Source organism: Myotis myotis, unplaced genomic scaffold (assembly GCF_014108235.1).
Source record: "Myotis myotis isolate mMyoMyo1 unplaced genomic scaffold, mMyoMyo1.p scaffold_m19_p_41, whole genome shotgun sequence".
NCBI classification, from domain to species: domain Eukaryota; kingdom Metazoa; phylum Chordata; class Mammalia; order Chiroptera; family Vespertilionidae; genus Myotis; species Myotis myotis.
This window is the reverse complement of record NW_023416348.1, coordinates 1,367,653-1,390,293: the sequence shown is the minus strand read 5'-3', so window position 1 is coordinate 1,390,293 and position 22,641 is coordinate 1,367,653. Positions and strand designations below refer to the sequence as shown.

Below are 22,641 nucleotides of genomic sequence, written 5' to 3'. Positions count from 1 at the left end.
TCCTGCACAGGCCCTGACTTGGGCCCGGGCTGGGGTGGAGCCTGCAACCGAGGTTCATGCCCTTGACCAGAATCGAACCGGGGACCCTTCCGTCCACAGGTCGACGCTCTATCCACTGAGCAACACTGTCCAGGGCGTGCCCCATCCTTCTCATTCCCGGACTCCCGCAGAGAATCATGCCCGCGGGACTGCAAACCCCACTCCCACAGGCACTGTGGCACCTTGCACAGCCCCCTCTCCCCCCCGGGATCTCTCTCTCCCAGCCTCCTTTCTTTCCTTCCTTCCTTCCTTCCTTCCTTCCTTCCTTCCTTCCTTCCTTCCTTCCTTCCTTCCTTCCTTCCTCCTCTCTCTCTCTCTCTCTCTCTTTCAAAATTTTTTATTGATTTCAGAGAGGAAGGGAGAGGGAGAGAGAGATAGAAACATCAATGATGAGAGAATCATTGATCGGCTGCCTTCTGCACGCCCCACACTGAGGATGGAGCCTGCAACTCGGGCCTGTGCCCTGACTGGGAATCGAACCCTGACCTCCTGGTTCATAAGCGGACGCTCAACCACTGAGCCAGGCGGCGGGGCCCAGCCTCCTTTCCTTGAGCGGATGGGGAGCTGGAGACACAGCACCAGCGGAGGCGAGGCCACACAGGCTCCCGGGGCCTCTGACGGTTCTGGGTGGCCGACCTACCAATATCCCCCCTGGCCGGTCTCTGCTCCGCACCTCCAGTGGCCCCTTTCCCAGGGGCCTGGGGCACCCTGGTCCCCTGCGCCGCCCGCCCGCCCCGGGAGCTGTCCGTGGTGCTGACCGCAGGCGCGGCCCTTGCTCGGCCGCTGCGCACGCGTCCCGGGCGGGGCGCGCAGGACCCGGCGGCGCCGCCACTGCGCAGCCTCCCGCGCGCCCCGCTCCCGGCTCCCGACTCCTGGCTCCCGGCTCCCACCGGCCGCGCCGCGCCTCGCCATGGCGCTCAACCAGTTCCTGCTGGCGCAGTGCGCCTGCTACCTCTTGGCCTTCCTGTTCAGCTTCGTGGCGGTGGTGCCGCTGGCGGAGAACGGCCACGACTTCCGCGGCCGCTGCCTGCTCTTCACCGAGGGCCTGTGGCTCAGCGCCAACCTGACGGTGCAGGCGCGCGAGCGCTTCACGGTGCAGGAGTGGGGCCCGCCGGCCGCCTGCCGCTTCGGCCTGCTCGCCGGCCTCCTCTCGCTGCTGCTCGCCGCCGCGCTCGCCTGGCGCGCGCTCTTCTTCCTCTGCAAGGGCCACGAGGGGTGAGTGGGGGACGCGGCCCTCGCTCCGCGGCGCCCCTCCCGAGCCCACAGCGCTCCCCTCCCCGGGCGCTCGGAGGCCCGACCACGTCCGCGCTGGACCCTCAGCGCTTCCACGCGAACGGCCCTTTGTCTACACGCAGAGCCAGGGCCGCGGCGCTCACGCATCCTCCTCGGGAGCCAGTGCGCCCCTCCGCGGAGGTGCCTCACCTGCCGCTTCCGGGCCTTTACCCCCCCCACCCCCTCCCCGCTGTAGGTGTAGCACCGTCATCCCTGGGCCTTCCGCGCTGGGTCAGCCAGGGCGCACCCGTCAGCACCGCGGGCAGCGCCACGCCCTGGTCTGGGGCCTGCGCTCTGGGACCAGGCCAGGCGCTGTGACACTGGCCACTTGGGAGCCCTCCCCTCATCCCCTTTGTCCTGGGAAGGCGGCTGGTGGAGGGGGTCTGGAAGGAACCCCTGGAGGCCTTGGTGGGGGTGCGAGGGTCCTGCTTTGTCTCCACAAGCCTCCCTGTCTCCCCACCTCCAGCCTCCCTGCCTCCCCACCTCCAGCCTCCCTGCCTCCCCACCTCCAGACTCCCTCCCTCCTTCTCCCCACCTCCTGCGTCCTCCTCCCCACCTCCAGCCTCCTCCTCCCCACCTCCTGCCTCCTCCTCCCTGCCTCCAGCCTCCCTGCCTCCTCCTCCCCAATTCCAGCCTCCCTTACTCCCCACCTCCTGCCTCCTACTCCCCAACTCCAGCCTCCCTGCCTCCTCCTTGCCGCCTCCTGCTGGGCACTATGCTGGAATCAGGTGGGATACAGTTCCCCTGGGGTGGGGGAGACAGCTGGAGGAGGGGTGAAATCCTAGCAGCCCCCATCTGGTTCCCGGGGCTGCCGGGACAAAGGCCACCCGCTCTTACAGTCCTGAGGCCGGGAGTCCACAGTCGAGGGGTCAAGGCCAGCTCCCTTGGACGGAGACCCCGCCCCCGCCCCACGCGTTCTAGCTCTGGTGACTGGTCCTCACCTAGGGCTGCTCACTCCAGGCCCCGGGTCTGTCTGCACATGGCCTCCCTCTCTGTCGATCATAGTCTCATAGCGACGCCCCTCCCTGGGCTCAGAGACCCCCTAAACCCAGGAGGCCACCATTAGGAGATGTTTGGCTTAATGACAGCCACAGGGCCCTATTTCCAAATAAGGTCGCATTCATAGGTGCCGGGGTGAGGACTGGACACATGTTGCTGGGGACACGGTTCAGCCCTCGACATGAAGGTTCTGGATTTGGGGTGTGCAGGGAGTCACACGTCAACCTGGGGAGGCCTTCAGGGGCTGTGGGGCTGGGGCTCGGCCCAGGGTGAGCCCAGGCCAGTCCCTGGGGGGTGTCCTGCCCTGAGGACACGTTTGAGACGTCACCTGCACCTTCACCGCCAGGCTCAGGTGTCACCCAGGTGGGGTCCTCCTTGGTGGGGCAGGGAAGCGTCTCTGAGTATGAGCTGGGGTCTGAGGAGGCTGGGGCGGTCAGCAGGGTGGGCGGGTTGAGGCCCCTTCAGTGTGAAGCTGAGGGCAGTGGGCACAGGCCGTGTGGGGGCCACAGCTTGGCCCTCAGCTCATGCCCATCATGCCAGCTTGTCCCCACAGGACGCATGGCCTCAGGCATTCAGGGTCCAGTTGATGAGGACACAGCAGCTGTCCAGGGCGCCTGGCCGTGCGGCTCAGAGTGAGGGGATTCAGAGCCGGCACCGGCCTCCAGGGCCTGGGGCAGGCGGGGAGCGAGGAGCCCGGTGGACAGGAGTCCAGGTCACGGGGGGCTGCCCTCCTCACGTAAACTGGCAGCAAACCTGGGGGATTTAGAACGTCAGCTCCGTCCTTGCCATCTTTTTTTTTTAAAGATTTTTCTTCTTTTTAAAAATTTTTTTATTGATCTCAGAGAGGAAGGGAGAGGGAGAGAGAGAGAAACATCAATGATGAGAGAGAATCATGGATCGGCTGCCTCTTGCACGCCCCACACTGGCGATCAAGCCCACAACCCGGGCCTGTGTCCTGACTGGGAATGAACCGTGACCTCCTGGTTCATAGGCCGACGCTCAACCCCTGAGCCACTCTGGCCGGGCCGTCCTCGTCACCTTATACAAAGGGGCCGGTTGGCTCTGTGCAGCCGTCATCCCCACCCCCGTGATAAAGGCGGAAAGCTGGGGCCTGTGCCCCCCGCGCTCTGTCGCTGCGCTCATCGGCCCAGGCCCCGGGCGCTGGTCCTCCGGGATGTGGCCTGGGCGGAGGAACATTCCGGGTCTTGCGCCCCTTTGTGTCAGTCCTGGGGGCCCTCCTGTCCCACCAGCGACCTCCATCCCGGCCTCGAGTGTGGCAGCGAAGGCTGGGCTGCTCTCTTCTCCAGAGACGTCTGTGCGGAGTCCTCCTCGGCCGCAGGAGTTGCTGCCCAAGGTCCCGTGCCCGTGCGGCTGCCTGCCCGCTGTTGCCCACACGGCCCAGTCGGCAGGCAGTGAGTCGCGTGGCTTCGGCGCCACGTGCCAGCTCCCCCTCTTAGTTCCGGGTGTGGACCCGGTCGGGGCTCTCCTGGCGTCCAGGTGCGGCCGTCCCTCTGAGGGGCCTGGGCTGGGCCGACCCCAGGGGGCGTGCACCTTGCTCATCTCCGTGTGCTCCGGGCACAGGGAGTCACCGAGTTAGTGTCTGTCAAGTGAACGACAGAGCTGCCTGCGTCTGAGACCTGCTGCTTCCCGCCACACACCAGCCCCATGTCGCCCCAGACTCACAGACCGGCTTGGGCCAAGCCTCCAGGCTTGCTGTGTGCACGAGCCCTGGGCCCCCGGGAAGGGGGTCGGCTTCGTCCAGCCACAGGCAAGATGGTCAACCAGAGAAGCCAGTTCCTGCCACGCGGCTGGTTAGTCTACGTCAGTGGTCGGCAAACTGCGGCTCGCGAGCCACATGCGGCTCTTTGGCCCCTTGAGTGTGGCCACGAAGTTTCAATCGCACTGTACATGCGTGCCCACATGTGGTATTTTGTGGAAGAGCCACACTCAAGGGGCCGCAGTTTGCCGACCACTGGTCTACGATTGACCAGGCGGGCAAAGCTGGGCCAGCAGGGAGCACGGGAGAGCCAGGCGGCCGGAGGGGCCGTCAGAGTGAGCTCATGGGATGGATACGGCTCTCGGGGCCATCGGCAGCCTTCATGTCTGGCCCCAAAGCACCACTGCCCACCACACTCGGGTCTGAGGGGCCCACGTGCTCAGGGTCAGTGCACACACGATTCTCCGGAGGCCAACCTCACAGACGACCCGGGGCCCCCACCGAGACCAGGGCAGAGCCCACCCTCTGGGCCGAGTGCTGGGCTCCTGGCCGGGCCCTGAGCTTGTGGGGCAGGCGGTGTCCATGGTGCCAGCCACCACCTCATGTGGGGTGTATCCGTGCAGAGCGGGGGCCTGGCAGCTCATGCCCAGGGCCGAAGGGGCAGCTTTCTGCACGGGGCACCCTGGCTGTGACTGGAGGAATCGGCGTGTGGATCTGGCACCTGTGGCTTCTGGGGCTCTGTGCTGTTCTGGGGCAGATGGATGGGCCAAGGGAGGGGGGCGGCCAGGGGGCCTGGGCAGCTTTGCTGAGCGGAGCCCTGAGAGCGTCCAGGTGGCAGTGGCTTGTGATTGACGGCTGGGGAGCACCGGGTTAAAACGACCCATCTGCCTGCCAGGGCCTCCCAGGGCTTCCCGGGATGCTGTCACCATGGAGACGGCACATCCAGGCAGGGCACCCGGAGAGGCTTCGGGAGAAAGACGGCGTTAACCCTGTGTGTGCAGCGTCCGTCCCAACCGCTGCCCTGGCCATCGGTGCCGTGACAGCATCCTGGGGAGGGGGCCGTGTCCGGGGGCATCCTGGGAGGCCCTTGCCCATCGGGCAGTGCCAGTGGCCCTGAGCGAGACCCGCCCTCAGGGCCCTGCCTCCTGGGTCTCCCGCCCACCTGGGCACAGCTCAGCCTTTAGGTTTCAGTGGAGAGGGCAGAGCAGGGCCCTGGGCACACCCCCGACATGGGCCCCGACTGCCTGCACTGGGGGCCACGCGGGTCACGGCCTGGAAGGGTGTCCCGTCTTCCCAGTGCCTGTGCTGCTGGTCCACGTGGCCTGGGGCTGAGGTCTGGCCTGCCCTTCTGGGAGACGGGGTGACCAAGGTTCCCAGGCCTGGGTCGCTGGGCAGACAGCGTGGGCCGCCCGGGGCCAGCACCAGGGCCTGTTGCTGAGGGAGGAGGCCCCTGGCAACCCCCACTCGGCCCAGCTGGAAACCTGAGGGTGGGGGTGCCCTCCCACTGGCCGCCCGATGGCGGTGGGCGGAACCTCGGGGTGCAGTGACCCCCGTCCCGTCCCTCCTGCAGCTCCTTCCTCTACGCCTTCCTGAACCTGCTGGTCAGCGCCTTCATCGTCTTCCTCGTCTTCATCGCCAGCACCATCGTGAGCGTGGGCTTCACCATGTGGTGCGACGCCGTCACCGAGAAGGGCTCGGTGCCCCACAGGTGCGCCCGCCGCCTGCGCCCACGGCTGTGCTCATCCCCGCGCCGCACCTGCACGCACCTGCCCCCCCTTCTCAGGACCGGCCCCTGGAGGTCCCTGCCCCTCCCGGAGGGAGCCTGCAGCTTCACTCGGAGCAGGACCCCCACCTGGGGCGGCTCTGAGCTTCCCGCTGGCGTGTGGGTGGGTGACCGACCGGACGGGTGGGCTCCAGGTCCGGCAGCGGGGTGTGTCCACGCAGCCGAGGGGCAGGCCCGGCGGGTGTGGTCATCGGGGCTCTCTCTTCCCTCACAAACACCAATTCCAGCCCTTCTCCCCAGCCCCTCCAGGGCGAGCCTAGGCCTCTGGCCTCCCTCTCTCGGGGCTTCTCGCTCCGGTTCACTGTCCTGACATCTCAGGAGGCCCCGGGCCCTGGAGGCCCCGCCTGGCTCACCCCGTTCCCTGAGGCCAAGCCCGGCCCCGCTGCCCACCATGGGTGTGTGGCCGTCACAGGCCTGTGGTGGATCCCGCTGGTCCCGCGTTGGCAGGCAGTGGGGCAGGGACAGTCTTCCTGACCACAGAGGCTGGCGTGGTGTCCCCCACCGTCCAGGGCCAGGCGGGGGCGGCCTGCAGGTCTCGGCTGCAGAGGAGGCATTAGGTCCCTGTGGGCCCCCCTCCCCCGCGCTGAGGACAGCCCCTGCCCCTCGGCTGCTGCAGCTGCGTTCTGGGCTCAGTGGCCTGGAGTCACGCCCCCCGTGTGCTGCCATTTCAGCTGTGAGGAGCTCCAGGACATCGACTTGGAGCTGAACCTGGACAACTCTGCCTTCTATGACCAGTTTGCCATTGCCCAGGTGGGCGGGGCTTCCAGGCGGGCGGGGCTCCCCACAGACCGGGCCTCCGGTGGGCGGAGCGTCCAGATGGGCGGGCGGGGCTTCCAGGCAGGCGGGGCTCCCCACAGACAGGGCTCCCCACAGACAGGGCCTCTGGTGGGCGGGGCTTCCAGGCAGGCGGGGCTCCCCACAGACCGGGCCTCCGGTGGGCGGAGCTTCCAGATGGGCGGGCGGGGCTTCCAGGCAGGCGGGGCTCCCCACAGACAGGGCTCCCCACAGACAGGGCCTCTGGTGGGCGGGGCTTCCAGGCGGGCGGGGCTCCCCACAGACAGGGCTCCCCACAGACCGGGCCTCCGGTGGGCGGAGCGTCCAGATGGGCGGGCGGGGCTTCCAGGCAGGCAGGGCCTCCGGTGGGCGGGGCTCCCCACAGACAGGGCTCCCCACAGACAGGGCCTCTGGTGGGCGGGGCTTCCAGGCGGGCGGGGCTCCCCACAGACAGGGCCTCCAGTGGGCGGGGCCTCTGGGTGGGTGGGGCTTCTGGGTAGGCGGGGCTTCTAGGCAGAATGGGAGGCCAGCCCTGCCCACCTGGAGGCCGTGGTGGATTCTGGGGTATTTGCTGGAAGCCAGGCATGTGGGGACAGGGTGGTGGTCAGTGATGGCCTGTCCCTCACTATGTGCATCCATCCCAGCGGAGGACACTGAGGACCCTGATGAGGGCCGCCAGGTGGGGGCGGCTCCTTCTAGCCCGAGCAGGGCTCCCCAGCATCCGGGTCCCCTTCGGACCCAGGCTGGCCGCGCAGGCCGGGCGACCTGAGGACTCTCTCGGGGGAGGCCCGGGGGTCTGGGCATCGGAGGGTGAAGGTTCTTTGCCGAGAGGAGGGGACCCCGCGGGGATGCTTTCCAAGGCACCTAGAGGGAGGGCTTCAGCCCCAGTTCCCGGCGAGTAGATTGGGGGGTCCTGATGGCAGACCCCTCGAGTGGGGTCCCGGGACACGCCCAGGCCCGGCCGAGTCCGCGGCTCCTCTTTCAACGGCCTGGGCACAGCAGAGGAAGGTGTTTGCTGTGGCAACTGCAGAGGCTTCGTGAGGGACGGCTGTCCTGGGGCTGGGCGGCCGCGTCCGGGAGGAGCCCGGCTGCCCGGCCACTGCCCGCCTGAGGGGCCGGGGCGCCAGCCTGGGGTGAGGGCGGTTCCCTAAGCGCCCGCCCCGCGTGGGCTGGAGAGTGATGGTCGTGGGGAAGGAAGCAAAAGGCCGCAACCCAGCTTGTCCCTGTCCTCACCCCGAAGTGTCCCTGTGCCCTCCCAGCAGGTCCGTCCTTCTCCCAGGGGCTCGGGGCGGGGTGCCAGCGCGGTGGGGGCCGGCCCCTGACGCTGGCCTCCGGCTCTGCAGTTCGGCCTCTGGGCCTCGTGGCTGGCCTGGCTGGCCATCACCGTCCTGGCCTTCGTCAAAGTCTACCACAACTACCGCCAGCAGGACCTGCTGGACAGCCTGGTCCACGAGAAGGAGCTGCTGCTGGCCCGGCCGGGCGCGCGCACCCCGGCGCAGGAGGAGAAGAGCGCCGTCATCTAGGCTGGGGGGGGGGGGGCGGGGGGAGCGGCGCCCCCATGGCCTGGGGCGCTCGCCCGGGGTCTGCCTGGGCCCCACCCCGCCGTGCAGCCTTGCATGTCTCCCCTCGGCACCGTGCGTCTGAGCGACCCTGCTCACCCAGCGCCCCGACTCCCACCGACTGTGACTGGGTGGGGGGCAGCACAGAGGGCCGGGGCTTCGAGGACCTGCCCAGTGAGACCTGGCTGGCGAGGCCGGGGGAGCGCCCACCTTCTCAGACCCCTGACCCTCAGGTCCAGGCCCTGTCCCCACCCCCGCAGAGGTGTGACTGCTTGCTTCGTGGCAGCCCCAGAGCGACCCCACCAGCCCTGACGCCCACAGGACACCCTTGCCAACGGCTCCTGAGAGGTGTGGGGGACAAGCACCCAGTGACCTGGAGCTGGGCGAGTGCAGGAAGGAGCTCACATGTGGCCCCACCTTCTGACCCCCGGCGGCCCGCCCAGGGCTGTCCTTTGTTCCTGCTCCAGGGCCCCTGGGTGTCCAGGCCTGGTCTCGGCTTTGAAAGTGCAGGGACAGGCGTGTTGGCCTGGACTCAGGTGATGGCCTGGGGGTGGCCGCTGTGCCGGGTTGGGGGTGGGGAGCCCCTGTGGCTGGGCCCCAGCATTTGCCTCACTGTGTGTGGGCTGGGCCTGTGCTGGAGGAGGGAGGGGCCAGGTGCCGCTGCACATGTCTGCGTGTGCATGTGAGGCTGTGCATGTATGTGATATTAGTGCACATATGACATGAGTGTGTGCACATAAGAGTGTGCGCGTATGAGAGTGCCATACACTGCTGTGTGTGTGCAGTGTGAGTGCATGCGAGTAAGCATTGAACATGTACAAGTGTGTGTGCACGTGAGTGTGCATGTGCACAGTGTGTGCAGTGCAAGTGCGTGTGAGTGTGCACAGTGTGTGTGAGCCTGCGTGTGCACAGTATGTGTGTGTGTGAGTGTGCACATATGCGTGTGTGTGTGCACGTGTGAGCATGCACGGGACGGGGGGGCCAAGACCAGAGCAGGTGTGGACGAGCGGTGCGCTGGGCAGCTCCCTGCATCTCCATCCACCGGGGAGCCCGGTGCCCCTGCAGGAGGGGGGGATGGGGGGCGGGGGGCTGCCTTCCTATCCGAGGCGCCGCCCCCGAGGACACGGCACCGCCCACACAGCGCAGGTGGAGCAACTGCTCCAGGGGCTTCCCGCCTTCCACCCTCCTCCGTGTCCGGCCCAGGAGGGCACCCGGGGTAAGAGCACCCATTCCGGGCTCCAAGCACCGTCAGCTTCCTCAGCTGCCCCCGAGCTGCTAAGCTTGCTTCGCTGCTGCCCCCTCCCCGGAAGCAAGACCCGCTCCCCACTCCTGCCCTCGCTGCCGGTGACGGACTGTTTCCCATTCGAGGGGCCCGGGGCCTGCAGAGCCGTGGGCCTGGGCCTGGGTCAGGGGCCGGAGAGGGTGCGGTGCAGACTGGGCTGGGGAAGTGCCTGCCGGCCACCTGCCCTGATGCTGCTGTGCTGGCTGGTGTCCCGGGGAGGCGGGGCCCGGTGAGGAGGGTCCCGGGGAGGCGGGGCCAGGTGAGGAGGGTCCCGGGGAGGCGGGGCCAGGTGAGGAGGGTCCCGGGGAGGCGGGGCCAGGAGGTGAGGGTCCCGGGGAGGCGGGGCCAGGAGGTGAGGGTCCCGGGGAGGCGGGGCCAGGTGAGGAGGGTCCCGGGGAGGCGGGGCCAGGTGAGGAGGGTCCCGGGGAGGCGGGGCCAGGTGAGGAGGGTCCCGGGGAGGCGGGGCCAGGTGAGGAGGGTCCCGGGGAGGCGGGGCCAGGTGAGGAGGGTCCCGGGGAGGCGGGGCCAGGAGGTGAGGGTCCCGGGGAGGCGGGGCCAGGTGAGGAGGGTCCCGGGGAGGCGGGGCCAGGTGAGGAGGGTCCCGGGGAGGCGGGGCCAGGTGAGGAGGGTCCCGGGGAGGCGGGGCCAGGAGGTGAGGGTCCCGGGGAGGCGGGGCCAGGTGAGGAGGGTCCCGGGGAGGCGGGGCCAGGTGAGGAGGGTCCCGGGGAGGCGGGGCCAGGTGAGGAGGGTCCCGGGGAGGCGGGGCCAGGAGGTGAGGGTCCCGGGGAGGCGGGGCCAGGTGAGGAGGGTCCCGGGGAGGCGGGGCCAGGAGGTGAGGGTCCCGGGGAGGCGGGGCCAGGTGAGGAGGGTCCCGGGGAGGCGGGGCCAGGAGGTGAGGGTCCCGGGGAGGCGGGGCCAGGTGAGGAGGGTCCCGGGGAGGCGGGGCCAGGTGAGGAGGGACCCGGGAGGGCGGGGCCAGGTGAGGAGGGTCCCGGGGGCAGAGCCCGCTTGGGTTCCAGGCGGAGCAGCGGGACTGGGAGAGGGTTTGGGCAGAACCTGAGAACTCCGAGCGGATCTCTGGCCCCGGCCCAGCCTGGCAGCCCTAGTGCGCGGCCATGGGGGCCCTTCCCCGCCCCTGCGGCCCCGCGTCTGTCCCCGGCAGAGGGCGGGGGGGTCTGCCCGCACCCTATCCAGGCAGCGGCCAGCTGGGCGGGAAGGGGGAACCCAAGGGGCCGCCCAGGCTTCGGGGAGCCCTGTGGGTCCTGGAGCTGGTCTGGGCGGCCCCTCGATCGGCCCGCAGAGCCCGGCGTCCACTCCCTGCAGGTCCCGTCTCCGCCGGCTGCACCCGGCGCCTCCCGGAAGGGGCGCTGGCCCGGAGCGGGGCCTGGACAGGAGCGGTGCCCCCGCCTCGGGCAGGGAAGGGCAGGTGGGTCCCGGGGCTCCGACGGGGGGGGGGGGGCACCCATCGCTTCTCCCTGCTGTTTGATAACGGATTCCGTGTTTTAATTCTACTTCTGGCTAAACTCGGAAGTAAAGGCTCTTCAACTTAAATGTGTTTATTTCTCAAAGTCACAATAAAAACAAATCCCGGCCCCTCCGGTGTGGGTGGGTTTCGGCCGTGTGAGTGTCTCTCCCCTCGCCCCGCCCCGGCTGCACCCTCCCCGCGGCTCCCTCCCTGCGCCCAGCGGGCTTCCCCGGGGAGCTGGACGGGTGTCCGTGTCTCCGGCTGACCGTGTCCACCGTGGGCAGTTTTGTCCTAACGACAGGGTCACCGTCCGTGGCCGGCAGAGCCAGCCGGTCCGTCTGCGGCGCCGCGGTGACCAGGCCTCGGGGAGAGGACCGGCCTGCTCCCTCCTGCAGTGCGGCCCCAGCGGGAGGCCACGGGCCTCAGTTCCTCATCTGGAAAACGGGCCACAATCTGTCCCTCCTCTTCCGGGGGCAGTGAGGCGAGTGACGTCCTGGGGGCTGGGCGGGTGCGCGGTCAGGGGCCTATGATGCTGAGGGTCCCCAAGGACCAGGCCGGGGTCACCGCTGGGCCAAGGCCCCTCTCTGCTGGCCTCCCAGTGTCCCCACCTCGGCCTGAGCCCTGACGGGGGTTCTATGGCCGGCGGGTCCCCGTGTCCCCTCTGGGTGAGCTGCAGGGGACAGGGCCACGGAGCGTTCTAATAGCCAGTGTCCCCGCGTACGAGGTGGGGACAGATGCTTTCAGGGTGACCCCCATCCGTCTGCAGGCTTTCCCGGCGGCTCCGCCTGTCCCTCCTGGTGTCTGACCGCAGGCCGCGCTGCTGTGCTCCGGCCTCCCCACTCCAGGCAGGTCCGAGGGTCCTGGAGCTTGTCACCGAGTGGCTCCCCTCGGTCTGCCGTCCACAAACGTCCTGGGCCCCATGGGCCCCGCGCTGGTGTGGGACGTGCCTGAGGCTGTGGGGGTCCTGGCCTGTGGCGCCCCCAGCCCCACCCCAGGCGGCGATGGCCGGGCGGGAGCGGAGGACACGCTCCCCTGGGGCCTGGAGGAGCCCAGGCTGGGCCCAGGGCAGGGTCTGATCTGGGCGCCCCCACCCCATGCGGCTTCAGTGGGGGCCTGCGAGGGACTTGGGGAGGGGCTGCTGCACCCCCACCATGGACCCACCTCTCCTGAGGGTTTCCAGGTCCCGGCCCCTAGGCCCTAAGAGGCTACAGGCCGCTCCCCTTCTCCAGGGACCCCAGGTACAGGGCAGGGTCCCTGCCTCCAGGAGCCACACCCAGCCCATCCAGGGACGAGGGAGGGGCGAGGGGGCCAGCCCGGGGCTGGGGTGTGGTCCCGATTTTAGTGGTGGGTCCTTTCCTAACAGCTCCCAGTGGACCCCGGGCTGTGACCCAGGAGGGGCCGTGCTGACTCCAGCCCTGGGGGCCCCGCCTGCCGCCCCCTTTGTCCCAGGCTCACCTTCGCTGCTCCGCCCCCTCCGTGGGCCTCTGCGGGCTGCGCAGGCGTTAGAGCTGCAGGAGGCAGTGCCAGCCGGTGAGGAGCAGCTGCCGCAGGCGCAGGGCGAGGGCGAGCAGCCGGGCCCGCAGGTCCTGCAGGGCCAGCGCCAGGGGCTTGGTCCGGCCGCAGTACAGGCCCAGCAGCAGCACCAGCAGTGCACACAGGCCCAGCCGCAGGAGCAGGGAGCCGCCGCGGGGCCGGGGCCGGGGCCGGCGGGGCGCTGGGGGTGAGGGAGGTGCTGTGAGCCCCTTCACCATCCCCCAAACCCCAGGATCCAGGACTCCATCCTCCCTGGGGGCTGGCGGGAGGCGCAGAGGGGGCGGGGCTGGCACCCTGGCTGCCCATGGGGTGGGGTCCTGTGGGTGTGGAGGCCTCATCCCTGCCCGGCCTCTGGGGGGATGTCCCAGGGTGGCCTGGGGCTGGGGCTGCACTAGTCACTGGGTAGGGGGTGCTGGGGACCCCTGGGAGGGGAGGGGGTCAGAACTCACCCTTGGTGGCGGGCACGTGCTCCCTGCCGGCGATGTCTGGGGAGGAGAGCTGAGGGTGGGCCGGGGCAGGAGGCACCCAGGGCTTCCGGTCTCACTCTGCCCACCCAGAGGACCCAGGTGCCCATCACCCCCCGCCCCCCCCCCCCCCCCCGGCCAGTCTGCCCGGCACCACCGGCTCTGCCCTGCCTCCCCGCTCCCAGTTCGGGCCAGAATGCGGGGCCCCAGGACGCTGGGTGCTGCTCTCAGGGCCTGTGGAGTTGGGGTGTGGTGACCCGCAGGCAGCCTGGGCCCCGGGCAGCGGAGGTGGGCACCTGGGGAGGGACCCCCACCCGGTCCCACCCACTCGGGCCCAGACCTCGGCCTGTCTGGGCCTGGTTCCCTATCTGGGGTCTCTGCTTCCGCTTTTTATGCACAACTTGGCGGAACCCAGGAAGCCCTTCCTGGGGGGCTGTGGTGGGCAGGAGCTAAGGTGTCCCCATGATTCTCACCCCCGGGGCCCTTGCCTTCATGGGGTCCCCTCCACTCAGGGGAGGGGCTGCCACTCAGTTCTCACCAACAGAGTGAGTCAGAGGGGAAGGGGTCCTGCAGGTGCCGGGCCCCAGGCGGCACTGAGCCAATCCAGAGGGATTGTGCCGGGCGGCCAGGCCCAATCGGGGAGAGCGTTAGAGAAGGTCGGGCGGTCGGAGCTCAGGCAGCTGTAAGTTCCGTAGCTGCACACAACCCCGTGGGCCTGGGACAGACCCTGAGCTCAGAGGAGACCAGTCCGACACGGCCGTGAGGCCCTGAGCAGAGGCCCCCCAGGAGCCCCGGCCACTCGCCCCGCGCCCCCTTACAGTGGACGGCCACCTCCAAGGGCTCCTGGAACCGCACGTGCCTCGAGGCCCTCTGTGGCTCCGCCCGGCGGCCTCGGCCCTCCGGCGAGCTTCGTCTCAGGATGGAGGGGGGGCACTTCCTGTCACCCTCCTGGGAGAGGCAGGAAGCAGAGGGAAGAGGCAGTAATGGGGTCCCGCCCCCCTCCCCAGCCTCGGCAGGCTGGAGACGGCTGTTCTGCCAGGTTCCCTGCAGCTCCTCTGGGTTTATACAGCCAGACCCGCCGTGGGGACCAGATGGGGCATGGTCCCTGGACCTGTGTCCCCCCCCCACCCCCCGCTGTATGCCCGCTCAGGATCAGATGGTGTTGGCCTGCCATAGGTGTGGTCCGTGACCGCGAAGGGCCGCCTCTCCTGCCCAGGCTCTGTCCCCACCAACCCCCACGAATCCTCGCCGTTCCTACGTGTCAATAATAATGGCAACAATGACGGTGAGGACGGCAGCCACTGGCACCCACGGGTGCCGTCTTCCTGCCCCAGCTGCCCCCACCGACCCGCTGATCCTGGAGCCCTCTGCCCCGGGGTGGGGATGGGGGTGGGGGTGTCTCTGCCCCGGGCGGGGGCGGGAGGGGGGGTCCTCTGCCCCGGCACCAGGGAGGAGGCAGGGCCCAAGCCCGCCCTGTCCCAGCTCAGTGCCCTGGGTCACATGCTGGGCCCGTGTCGCTGCCCCCAGGGCCAGGTGAGGGATGTGAGCACAGGCCTCCGGCCAGGGCCTGCCGCCCGCACGCTCAGTGTGGCTTTGGAAGGTGGAGTGGCAGTGACCAGGCCACCCGAGCCTGTGTTCTCGTCGGTAAAATGGTGACAACAGGCTGTTTGGAGTGTGAACACCCTGTGAGCTGGGGCCACAGCTGAGACGGCACCCGGCGGGGGGCCTCCGGCCGCACGGAGCCTGCTGCTGGCCTTCGGGGGGTGTTCATCTCACGTGGGCGCAAGACCCACCGTCCTGGGTGTGGCCCAGCTCACGGTTGTGCCCTCTCTTGCCTGGGACTTCCGTGCCTACAGCCGGCCCGGCCTGGCCGTGAGCTGGGCGGCTGGACCAGGACTCGTCCCCGCTGTCTGTCCAAGTGCCCCCGTCCTTACTCCTTGTCCCAGGCCGAGACCTGTCCCAGCTGCCTCCTGACGGCCTCTCTGGTCCTCCTGTCCCCGCCATCTGTCCCCCTGCCAGGGTGAGCTTGCCAGAGAGGCACCTGACCGGTTGCTGCCCGGCTCCAGAGCCTCCACGGCCCCTGCTTCCTCTCACCCCACCCCTGCCTCTCCATCCCTCTGGCTTCCTCTGTCCGCTCTCACCCCCACCCTCGCATGCTGCAGCCTTGCCCGTGGCCCAGGATGGGCACGTGCACCTTGGTCCCGCTGTGCCCTGCCCTGGGGCCTGCCACCCTCTCTGCCAGACCTAACCTCCAACGTGTCCTCCCTGGGCCCACCCATCGCCCCTCAATGTCCCTTCCCCGGCGGCCCTGGGCGGGGACCACGTCCCTCGGACCGCCTTACCTTCCCCGCCCTGGGCACCAAGGAGCCTGGAGCGGCCGCCACATTCTTTCTGGTCTGATGTCGCGCCTCTGGCCGGGAGTCGGGGCTCAAGGCTTGTGCTGCCGTCCTCATTTACTGTGACATGGTCCTAAGAGAGGCAAAGACACCACGTACTGCACCAGCAGCACGAGCGGGAATAAAGCAAAAGGAAGAGAAACACCCCAGGAAGCCACCTCGCTTCCCGATGCCCAGGTGTTGATTATCAGCTTCAGTGGCTGCCGCTACTCCAGGGCTGTGCTACTCCAGGGCTGGGTGCTACTCCAGGGCTGGGTGCTACTCCAAAATTGTGCTACTCCAGGGCTGGGTGCTACTCCAGGGCTGGGTGCTACTCCAGGACTGGGTGCTACTTCAGGGTTGTGGCTACTCCAGGACTGGGTGCTACTCCAGGGTTGTAGCTACTCCAGGGCTGGGTGCTACTCCAGGACTGGGTGCTACTCCAGGGCTGGGTGCTACTCCAGGACTGGGTGCTACTCCAGGACTGGGTGCTACTCCAGGGTTGTGGCTACTCCAGGGCTGCTACCCACTCACAGCCCCACTCCATCATCCGTACTCAGGAAGTTCACGTTTTATTTTTGTCAGTTTTTCGAGGTCACAGATAAGCTGCAGTAAACACCTGCTGCCTCCTTTCATGGGGAGGCTCCCTGCTCATGCCCTCGGTGTGACCTGGCACCCGCCGTCATCTGTGACCCCTGGTTGTGCGAGGCTCCTGTGCACCCCTTTCTCTCCCCTGGCCCCTCTGGGGTGAGTTTCCTTCCACACCCTTTGAAGGGTCCTTGATGTTGGGACCTCGCCAGTCCTGCTCGGTGCAGACCCCACTGGGCCTCCGCAGGGGTAGGAAGCCAGGCGCTGACTGTCAGTCCTTTGGGTGCCTGGCTGGGGGCGGGGGCCCACACACCCATTTCACAGGTGGGTAAATCAAGGCCAGAGGCAGCTGGGGCCGCCCCACAGGGAACGGGCTGCCTCTGGGGGTGAGCGGGAGATGCAGGGAGGGGCTGAGGTTGGGGGAGAGCGTGTGACTCGGGCCTCCAGCGATCTTCCCGGGGAGACAGCAGCGGCTGCAACGTGGAGCCCCCGGCAGGAGCCCCACAGTGCAGAGGGCCCATGAATGATGTCTGTGCGACCCGCCCAGACGGACGCAATTATTTCAAAAGGAAACAATTTTCTCCTGTCGCAGCCTCAGGGGTTTTATTGCAAATGGGGTCGTGGCGGAGCCACCAGCGGGGGAGGAGGTGGAGGGAGGCCACTGGGCAGCAGGACCTGCTCTCGCAGCGGGAGGCCTACGGGCCGAGCGGCTCAGCAGCGGGGCTCCCCCTGGGGGACCTTCCAGGTGAGGCCACAGGCGTGGAGACGCGGGGACTCCCAGCCTCGGGGGCCAGACCCTCGGGGGCACTGCCGGCAGCGCCCAGACGTGGAGCCCTACTGTGCGCACAGCCTCCTGGGCTCCCGGGTCCGCCCCAGGGATGGTGGGCCAGCCACGTGGGCCAGCCACGTGAGCGTGTGCACAGGTGTGAGCACGTGCGTGTTTGTGCACGTGTGTGATGTGCACAGGGGATCAGTCAATGGGGCGCCTGCTCTGGGCCTCAGTTTCCCCACTGGTGCTCTCAGCACTGCCTCCTGCCTGCCCCCCCCCCCACCCCCGCAGGCCTCTGCTTGCCTGGGCCCCTGGCAGGGACCGTGTAACAGGAGTGCCCTCTGCTCTGGGCCAGCTCGTGACCGATGGGTGATAACGGGTGGAAAATAGCTCCAGGGCGGGAGGCCTGCGGAGTGTCACCCCTGCACCCGCCCGGCCTGGCCCGGGGAGGCCTCCCCCCTCCTAGGCACCCCTCACCTCTGGGTGGACAGGGAGCTCCGGCTCCTGACCCCCCCAGGAGCAGAGGTCTGGCTGGGCCAAGCGTCCGCATCCCCTGGGGTGTGGCCTAGTGCCCCCCATGGGCTCGAAGCCTCGGGCGACCACGGTGCAGCCGCAGGCCCAGCAGCCCACTGGCTCTTCCCAGCCCAGCCCTGCACCAGCCGGCGCTCCCACCAGCCCCCGGGGCGGCGCGAGGAGGTGGGGCCTCTCACCTGGTGCAGCTGCCACCTCTCCTGCCTCCACCCCAGCCCATCGCTCTGTGACGCCACCCACTGGGCTTCCTCCTCCTCTCGGGCAGACGGTCATCTTTGTGCCCCCAGCCCACGTGCTCCGTCTGACCCGCTGCCCATCACCCATCACGGCCTCTTGGCGCTCTCCGTTCCCACCCACCGTCTCCCAGGACCCGAGCGCAGGGCTCACTCTGCACTGGGAGGGGGGTGTCCTCCTCAGCTCTGGCCCTGCGGCTGGCAGCTGGCTCAGCACCCACACTCCTCCCAGTCACCCCCCAAACCTGCACTGTGCCTTCCCCCCAGGAGGCCCTGCGGCAGAGGGGGCAGCGGCCCGGGCCCATGCAGTGGGTCTCACCTGCTCACTAGGGCCCAGAGCCTGGCCTGGCTCCCCCCGCCCCCCCGCCCTGTCACCAGCGACACCTACTCCAGGGCCCTGGGCCCGTGAAGCGGGGAGAGCCAAGCAGGGATCTCGATGGGGAGAGGCTGGAGCTCTAGGACCCCCACTCACCCCCCATGTACACATACTCACCTCCATGTGCACACACTCACCCCCATGTGCACACACTCACCCCCATGTATACCATGCACTCACCCCCAGGTGCACACTCACCCCCAGGTGCACACTCACCCCCATGTACACATACTCACCCCCATGTGCACACACTCACCCCCATGTGCACACACTCACCCCCATGTATACCATGCACTCACCCCCAGGTGCACACTCACCCCCATGTGCACATACTCACCCCCAGATGCACACTCACCCCCATGTATACCACGCACTCACCCCCAGGTGCACACATTCATCCCCCATGCATGCACACACATTCACCCCCCTACATATGCACGCACACCAGACTCACATGCCTACACACACATGCATACATACACACACAGACACACACTCACCCCTTCACATGCACACACACAAGACGCTTCCTGACACACACACACCCCCTCACACACCGCGCCCCGGCCCACCTGGGCTCCTGCAGGTGCCGCGCCTCCCCTGAGCTGCCCCCTGCGGCCGCGATCATGGGGCTCGGAGCCCGGAGCAGAGGGGACACCAGAGCTGCCGTGGCTCCAGCCAGCCGAGAAGATCCCGTTACCGCCCAGGGGCCCGGCGAGCGGCCCGCGGCCCCGCCAGCCCGGGGAGGCCGTCGTGTGGGGCCTGCCGCTCCGGCGGCATCTGACCTCTAGGGTCAGGCGTGTGTCCGGGCAGCCCGGCTGGAGTACAGGGGTCGGGGCTGCCCCTCCTTCCAGCCGGAAAGGAGGGGGCGTGGACACCCCCAGTGGCCATGGGGAGGAGGGGCGCGCGAGAGGGAGCGGAGGAGGCTGGCCCGGACGACACCGTTCTGAAGGAGGAGAGGGGGTCCTGGGAGCCGGCGGCTGACCGCTCGCCCACCGCTGCCCTGGCCGGACCCACAGCGGGAGCCCGCCTGGTGCCCGAGGCCCTTCTGGGCCGAGCTGTGCTCCCACACGGCTCTGGGGTGCAGTTAGGATGTGGGGTGACGGGGCTGAGGGGTGGCTGTGTGGCCGCTGGGGTGGGGGCGCCCTGCTTGGGGCAGGCTGACCGTGGCCTCGAGCCCCAGGCAGCGGGGCAGGTGCCTGGCAGGTCGGTCACGGGTCCCATCCTGTAGATGCAGGGGCCGGCCACACAGAGCATGGCCTGGGGTGGCGATGACAGGCTAACACCCGAGGTGCCCGCATATACACGTGGGTGACCCCACGCATGTGGCCAGGACGGGGGCTCCGGCTGACGGCTCAGCTCACTCAGGGGCCAGTTCTGGGGGTTTCCAGCCGCCGTGGCCTGGGCTCCAGGCCCGAGTCACCGGCGAGGCCGCTCGGCTGTGCCTGCGTGGACCGGCCTCCGCGGGCCCTGAGCCTTCCGGGGCGTGGAGGGGGGCTGGCTGGTGTCCGAGCCTGACCGGGCCCTGTCCCCGGAGAGTGCGGGCCCTTTCCCACGCCCCCTGCACGTCTCCGCCCGCCGCCCTGGCCTCACGCTGGTTCCCAGCGGCTCCGAAGGGACCAGGCTGGCTTGGCGCCCGAGGAGTTTGGGGAGACCCTGCTCCAGCTCCGGGTGGGACCCCCTGCTGCCCCCTCGCCCACAGCCGGTCAGGCGGCCTCGGGTGGGAGTGAGGCTGGCGGGACCCGGGTCAGGCTGGCCGCCTGGGAAGGGCTCGGGCACCAGGTCATGGGTGCACTGAAGGCCCACGTCTTGGGCGAAAGGGGAGGCTGCCCCTCCACCCCCACCCGTCCCGCCCCCAGGACCGAAGTGTGCCCGCTGCCCAGCCTCCGTGCCCCCTGCCCCCCACCCGCTGAGGGCTCTTTGCCGTGTCCTCCCGGGAACCCTGTTGCTCTGCAGGGTCCTGCCCCAGGGGGAAGGGCGTGCCCTGCTCTGAGCGGGGTCTCACCTGGCTCCTTGTTGGGTCTGTGAGGGGCAGTGGTGCCCGGCTCTGGGGCACCCCCGGGGGCAGGGTCCAGCGCGGTCCCTCCTGCCGCCTGGAGAGGGGGTGCGGGGCGCCCAGTGTCCGGGCTGCACTGGCCCAGCCCCGGCCTGGCTCCGGCCTGGAAGCGCTGCTGCCGCCGCAGGCTGGCCCTCCTGGCCTCACCCGCCCGCCCCTCCAGGGCGGGAGCCGGGCCAGCTGGGCGCTGAGCTATAATTACTCTCCTCTCGGCAGAAATAGCAGCGACCCCAAGGGCAGGCCGCGGCCTGGGATCCGGAGGGGAGGCGGCCGCTTCCCAGGCCCGAGAGCACAGGCCGCCGTGGACACGGTGAGGGGTCAGGGCCCTCCCGCCCTCCGGCCGCCTGGCCGATTCCCAGCCCTGCAGCTCCTGGAAAACCCCATGGGCTGGGGCCAGAGGCAGGGGGTGTGCAGAGAGTGGGGTGATGTAGGGCCGGGCGGGGTGTGTGCAGAGAGTGGGGTGATGTGGGGCCGGGCGGAGGGTGGGCAGTAGGAGGGGGGTGACCACCCCAAAGTGGAGCCCCGGGTGGGAGGGGCCTGCCCGCCCAGCCCCACACCTGCAGCCTGGTCCCAGGGGTCGGGGAGGCCCCGGGGACCAGCAACGTGGCTGCTCCAGGAGGCAGCAGGCTGGGGGTCGTGGCCACCTCCACGTGTCACCCCGACCCCCCCAGCGCTGGCCCCGGGACCAGTCCACTGTCCTGTCTTCTGACCCAGGACCTGTTGGGCTGCAGGGCCTGGCAGGGGACAGGCGGGCACAGGGCCGGGAGCTGTGGGGTGTGTCACCGTAAGGGGGTTCGGGTGTGGGCACCTTTGAGGGTATTATTCTCTCCCCCAAGCTGCAGGGCAGCAGGTTTAGGGGTGCCCCGGGGGATGGGGAGCTGGTGTGCGCGTCTGGTTCACGGGGGCTCCAGGTGGGATATAACTTGGGGTCACCCTCTGTGGTGGTTGGAATGGTTCTCAGAGATGTCGCGGTCAAACCCGGGAAGCGGTGTCAGTTCACCTGGGAAAAGGGGCTTTGTCCCTGGCTGGTGTGGCTCAGTGGCTAGAGCATCGGCCAAAGAGACCGGGGTTTGATTCTGGTCACAGCACAGGCCCAGGTTGCGGGCTCTGTCCCCAGTGGGGGGCGTGCAGGAGGCAGCCGACCCATGATTCTCTCTCATCATTGATGTCTCTCTCTCTCCCTTCCTCTGAAATCTATAAAAACAGAAAGAAAAGAAACACAGAAAAGGGATTTTTTGTTGTGACTGAGGTGCGGCCCCTGGACGACCAGGGCGCCTGTGCCGCCGGGAGCGGGAGGCCTGCCCGGGAGGGGAGCGGCGAGGTGAGCGCAGGCGCAGAGTGGGAGCCGTGGGCACAGGACCCCGAAGCCAGGCGGGCACCTGCCCCGAGCGCGGGGGCTGCCCACGCGGCCGACGTCTCGGATCTGGACTCTTCAGAACCACGAGGGAACAGACTTCCGCTGTTCTGTTTTTCTTTTTAAAAATAAGTTTATTTTGAGCTTTTAGAGAGCGAGGAAGGGAGGAGGACACACAGAGAGAAACATCGATGAGAGGAACGTCGCCGATCGGCTGCCGCCTGCACGCCCCCCGCAGGGGATGGGGCCACAGCCCAGGCTGTGCCCTGACCTCGGGGCTCTGGGCGGACGCTTCACGGAGCCTCGCCAGGCGCTGTCTCCTGTGGCGCAGGACCCTGGTCGGCGGCACCTTCTGTGGCGCCTCCAGCAAGTGAACCGACCGGCCGTGGCCCGAGACGACGCTGAAACCGTGGGCTGCAGGAGTGACCCCTGGTGCCCAGGGGCCGAGCATGAGAGGCCCGAGAGAGTCCTGGGCCCTCCGGGGGGCAGGGGGAGGGGCAGAGCGGACCGCACAGGCCTGTGGGGTCCGGGGCCTGGGCGGGGTGCGGGGAGAAGGGAGAGAGCTGGGGGGGGGGGGGGCTGCTAGCCAAGAGGGAGCCGAGTGGAAGTCCCCAGTGGGCTTGGCCAGAGCGGCTCTGGGCTGGTGAGAGTAAAGCCAGAGGGTGGGGCTCAGGGGCGAAGGGGGGGGAGGAAGGTGCTGGTTGGAGGGGCTGAGGGTGGCCTGGGTAAGACCTGGGGAGCGGGCAGGGGGAGGGTTTCTATGAGGCGGGAACGGCCACAGTGAGGTGGTGAGTCCCCCATCACTGGAGGCGAGCAAGGGAGGGCGCCTGCTTTCGGGGACTCTATGAGGCGGGAACGGCCACAGTGAGGTGGTGAGTCCCCCATCACTGGAGGCGAGCAAGGGAGGGCGCCTGCTTTCGGGGCCCCGAGCACGCCTGGCCCCCAGGGCCCTGGGTCAGGGGCGGGGTTCCCTCGGGACGGGCGGGGAGCCTGTGGGCCAAAGCTGAAGTCCGGTGTCGGAGTGGCCACCCAAGGGGCCGGGAGCGGGGCAGCCATCCCCCGCGTCCAAGCTCCTGGGGGGTCACTTCCGGGCACTCTGGCCCATGGCAGGGGCAGCAGGAGGCCTGGCATCTGTGTCAGAGGGGTGGGGCGGGCAGCGGGAGGGACGCCGCCGGGTGAGGTGTCGGTGTCGGCTTCTGCGTCCCGGGTGCTCCTGGCGGGCAGCCACCGGGCAGGCGCTTCTGTTCTGGTTTTCAGACGCAGGTGGGTGCTGCCGCGGTCACAGCCGGGCGTGCAGGGCCCACGCGGATCCTACACGGGCACACATGCACACAGACCCACAGGCACACATGAACACAGACACACAGGCACAAGGCACACACACGGGCACACAGACACGCAGGCATACAAACATAGGCACACACGTGCACGGGCACACACATGCACATGGGCACACACATGTACACGGGCAC

The 22,641-nt window shown here is 68.9% G+C and overlaps 2 protein-coding genes across 5 annotated transcripts; one reads left to right on the top strand and one right to left on the bottom strand.

Annotated features, from left to right (window-relative positions):
- Positions 1-533: 533 nt before the first annotated feature.
- TMEM179 (transmembrane protein 179) lies at positions 534-8,124 on the top strand. The gene is made up of 4 exons (XM_036306334.1): positions 534-1,254; positions 5,598-5,735; positions 6,482-6,560; positions 7,928-8,124. Exons 1-4 carry the CDS (start codon positions 950-952, stop codon positions 8,105-8,107), a joined length of 702 nt encoding a protein of 233 aa, XP_036162227.1. The 5' UTR covers positions 534-949; the 3' UTR covers positions 8,108-8,124.
- A 2,204-nt stretch (positions 8,125-10,328) lies between these two features.
- Positions 10,329-20,111, bottom strand: CUNH14orf180 (chromosome unknown C14orf180 homolog). 4 transcript variants are annotated; one of them, XM_036306509.1, is made up of 6 exons: positions 19,765-20,111; positions 15,230-15,356; positions 13,706-13,835; positions 12,873-12,908; positions 12,346-12,604; positions 10,329-11,821 (listed from the first exon to the last, which is right to left on the bottom strand). In XM_036306509.1, exons 2-5 carry the CDS (start codon positions 15,338-15,340, stop codon positions 12,393-12,395), a joined length of 489 nt encoding a protein of 162 aa, XP_036162402.1. In that variant the 5' UTR covers positions 15,341-15,356; positions 19,765-20,111; the 3' UTR covers positions 10,329-11,821; positions 12,346-12,392. The 4 variants fall into 4 exon arrangements, with proteins under 4 accessions (XP_036162402.1, XP_036162403.1, XP_036162404.1 ...); XM_036306510.1 differs by having other exon boundaries at positions 10,329-11,800; XM_036306511.1 differs by having other exon boundaries at positions 10,329-11,422.
- Positions 20,112-22,641: the final 2,530 nt, after the last annotated feature.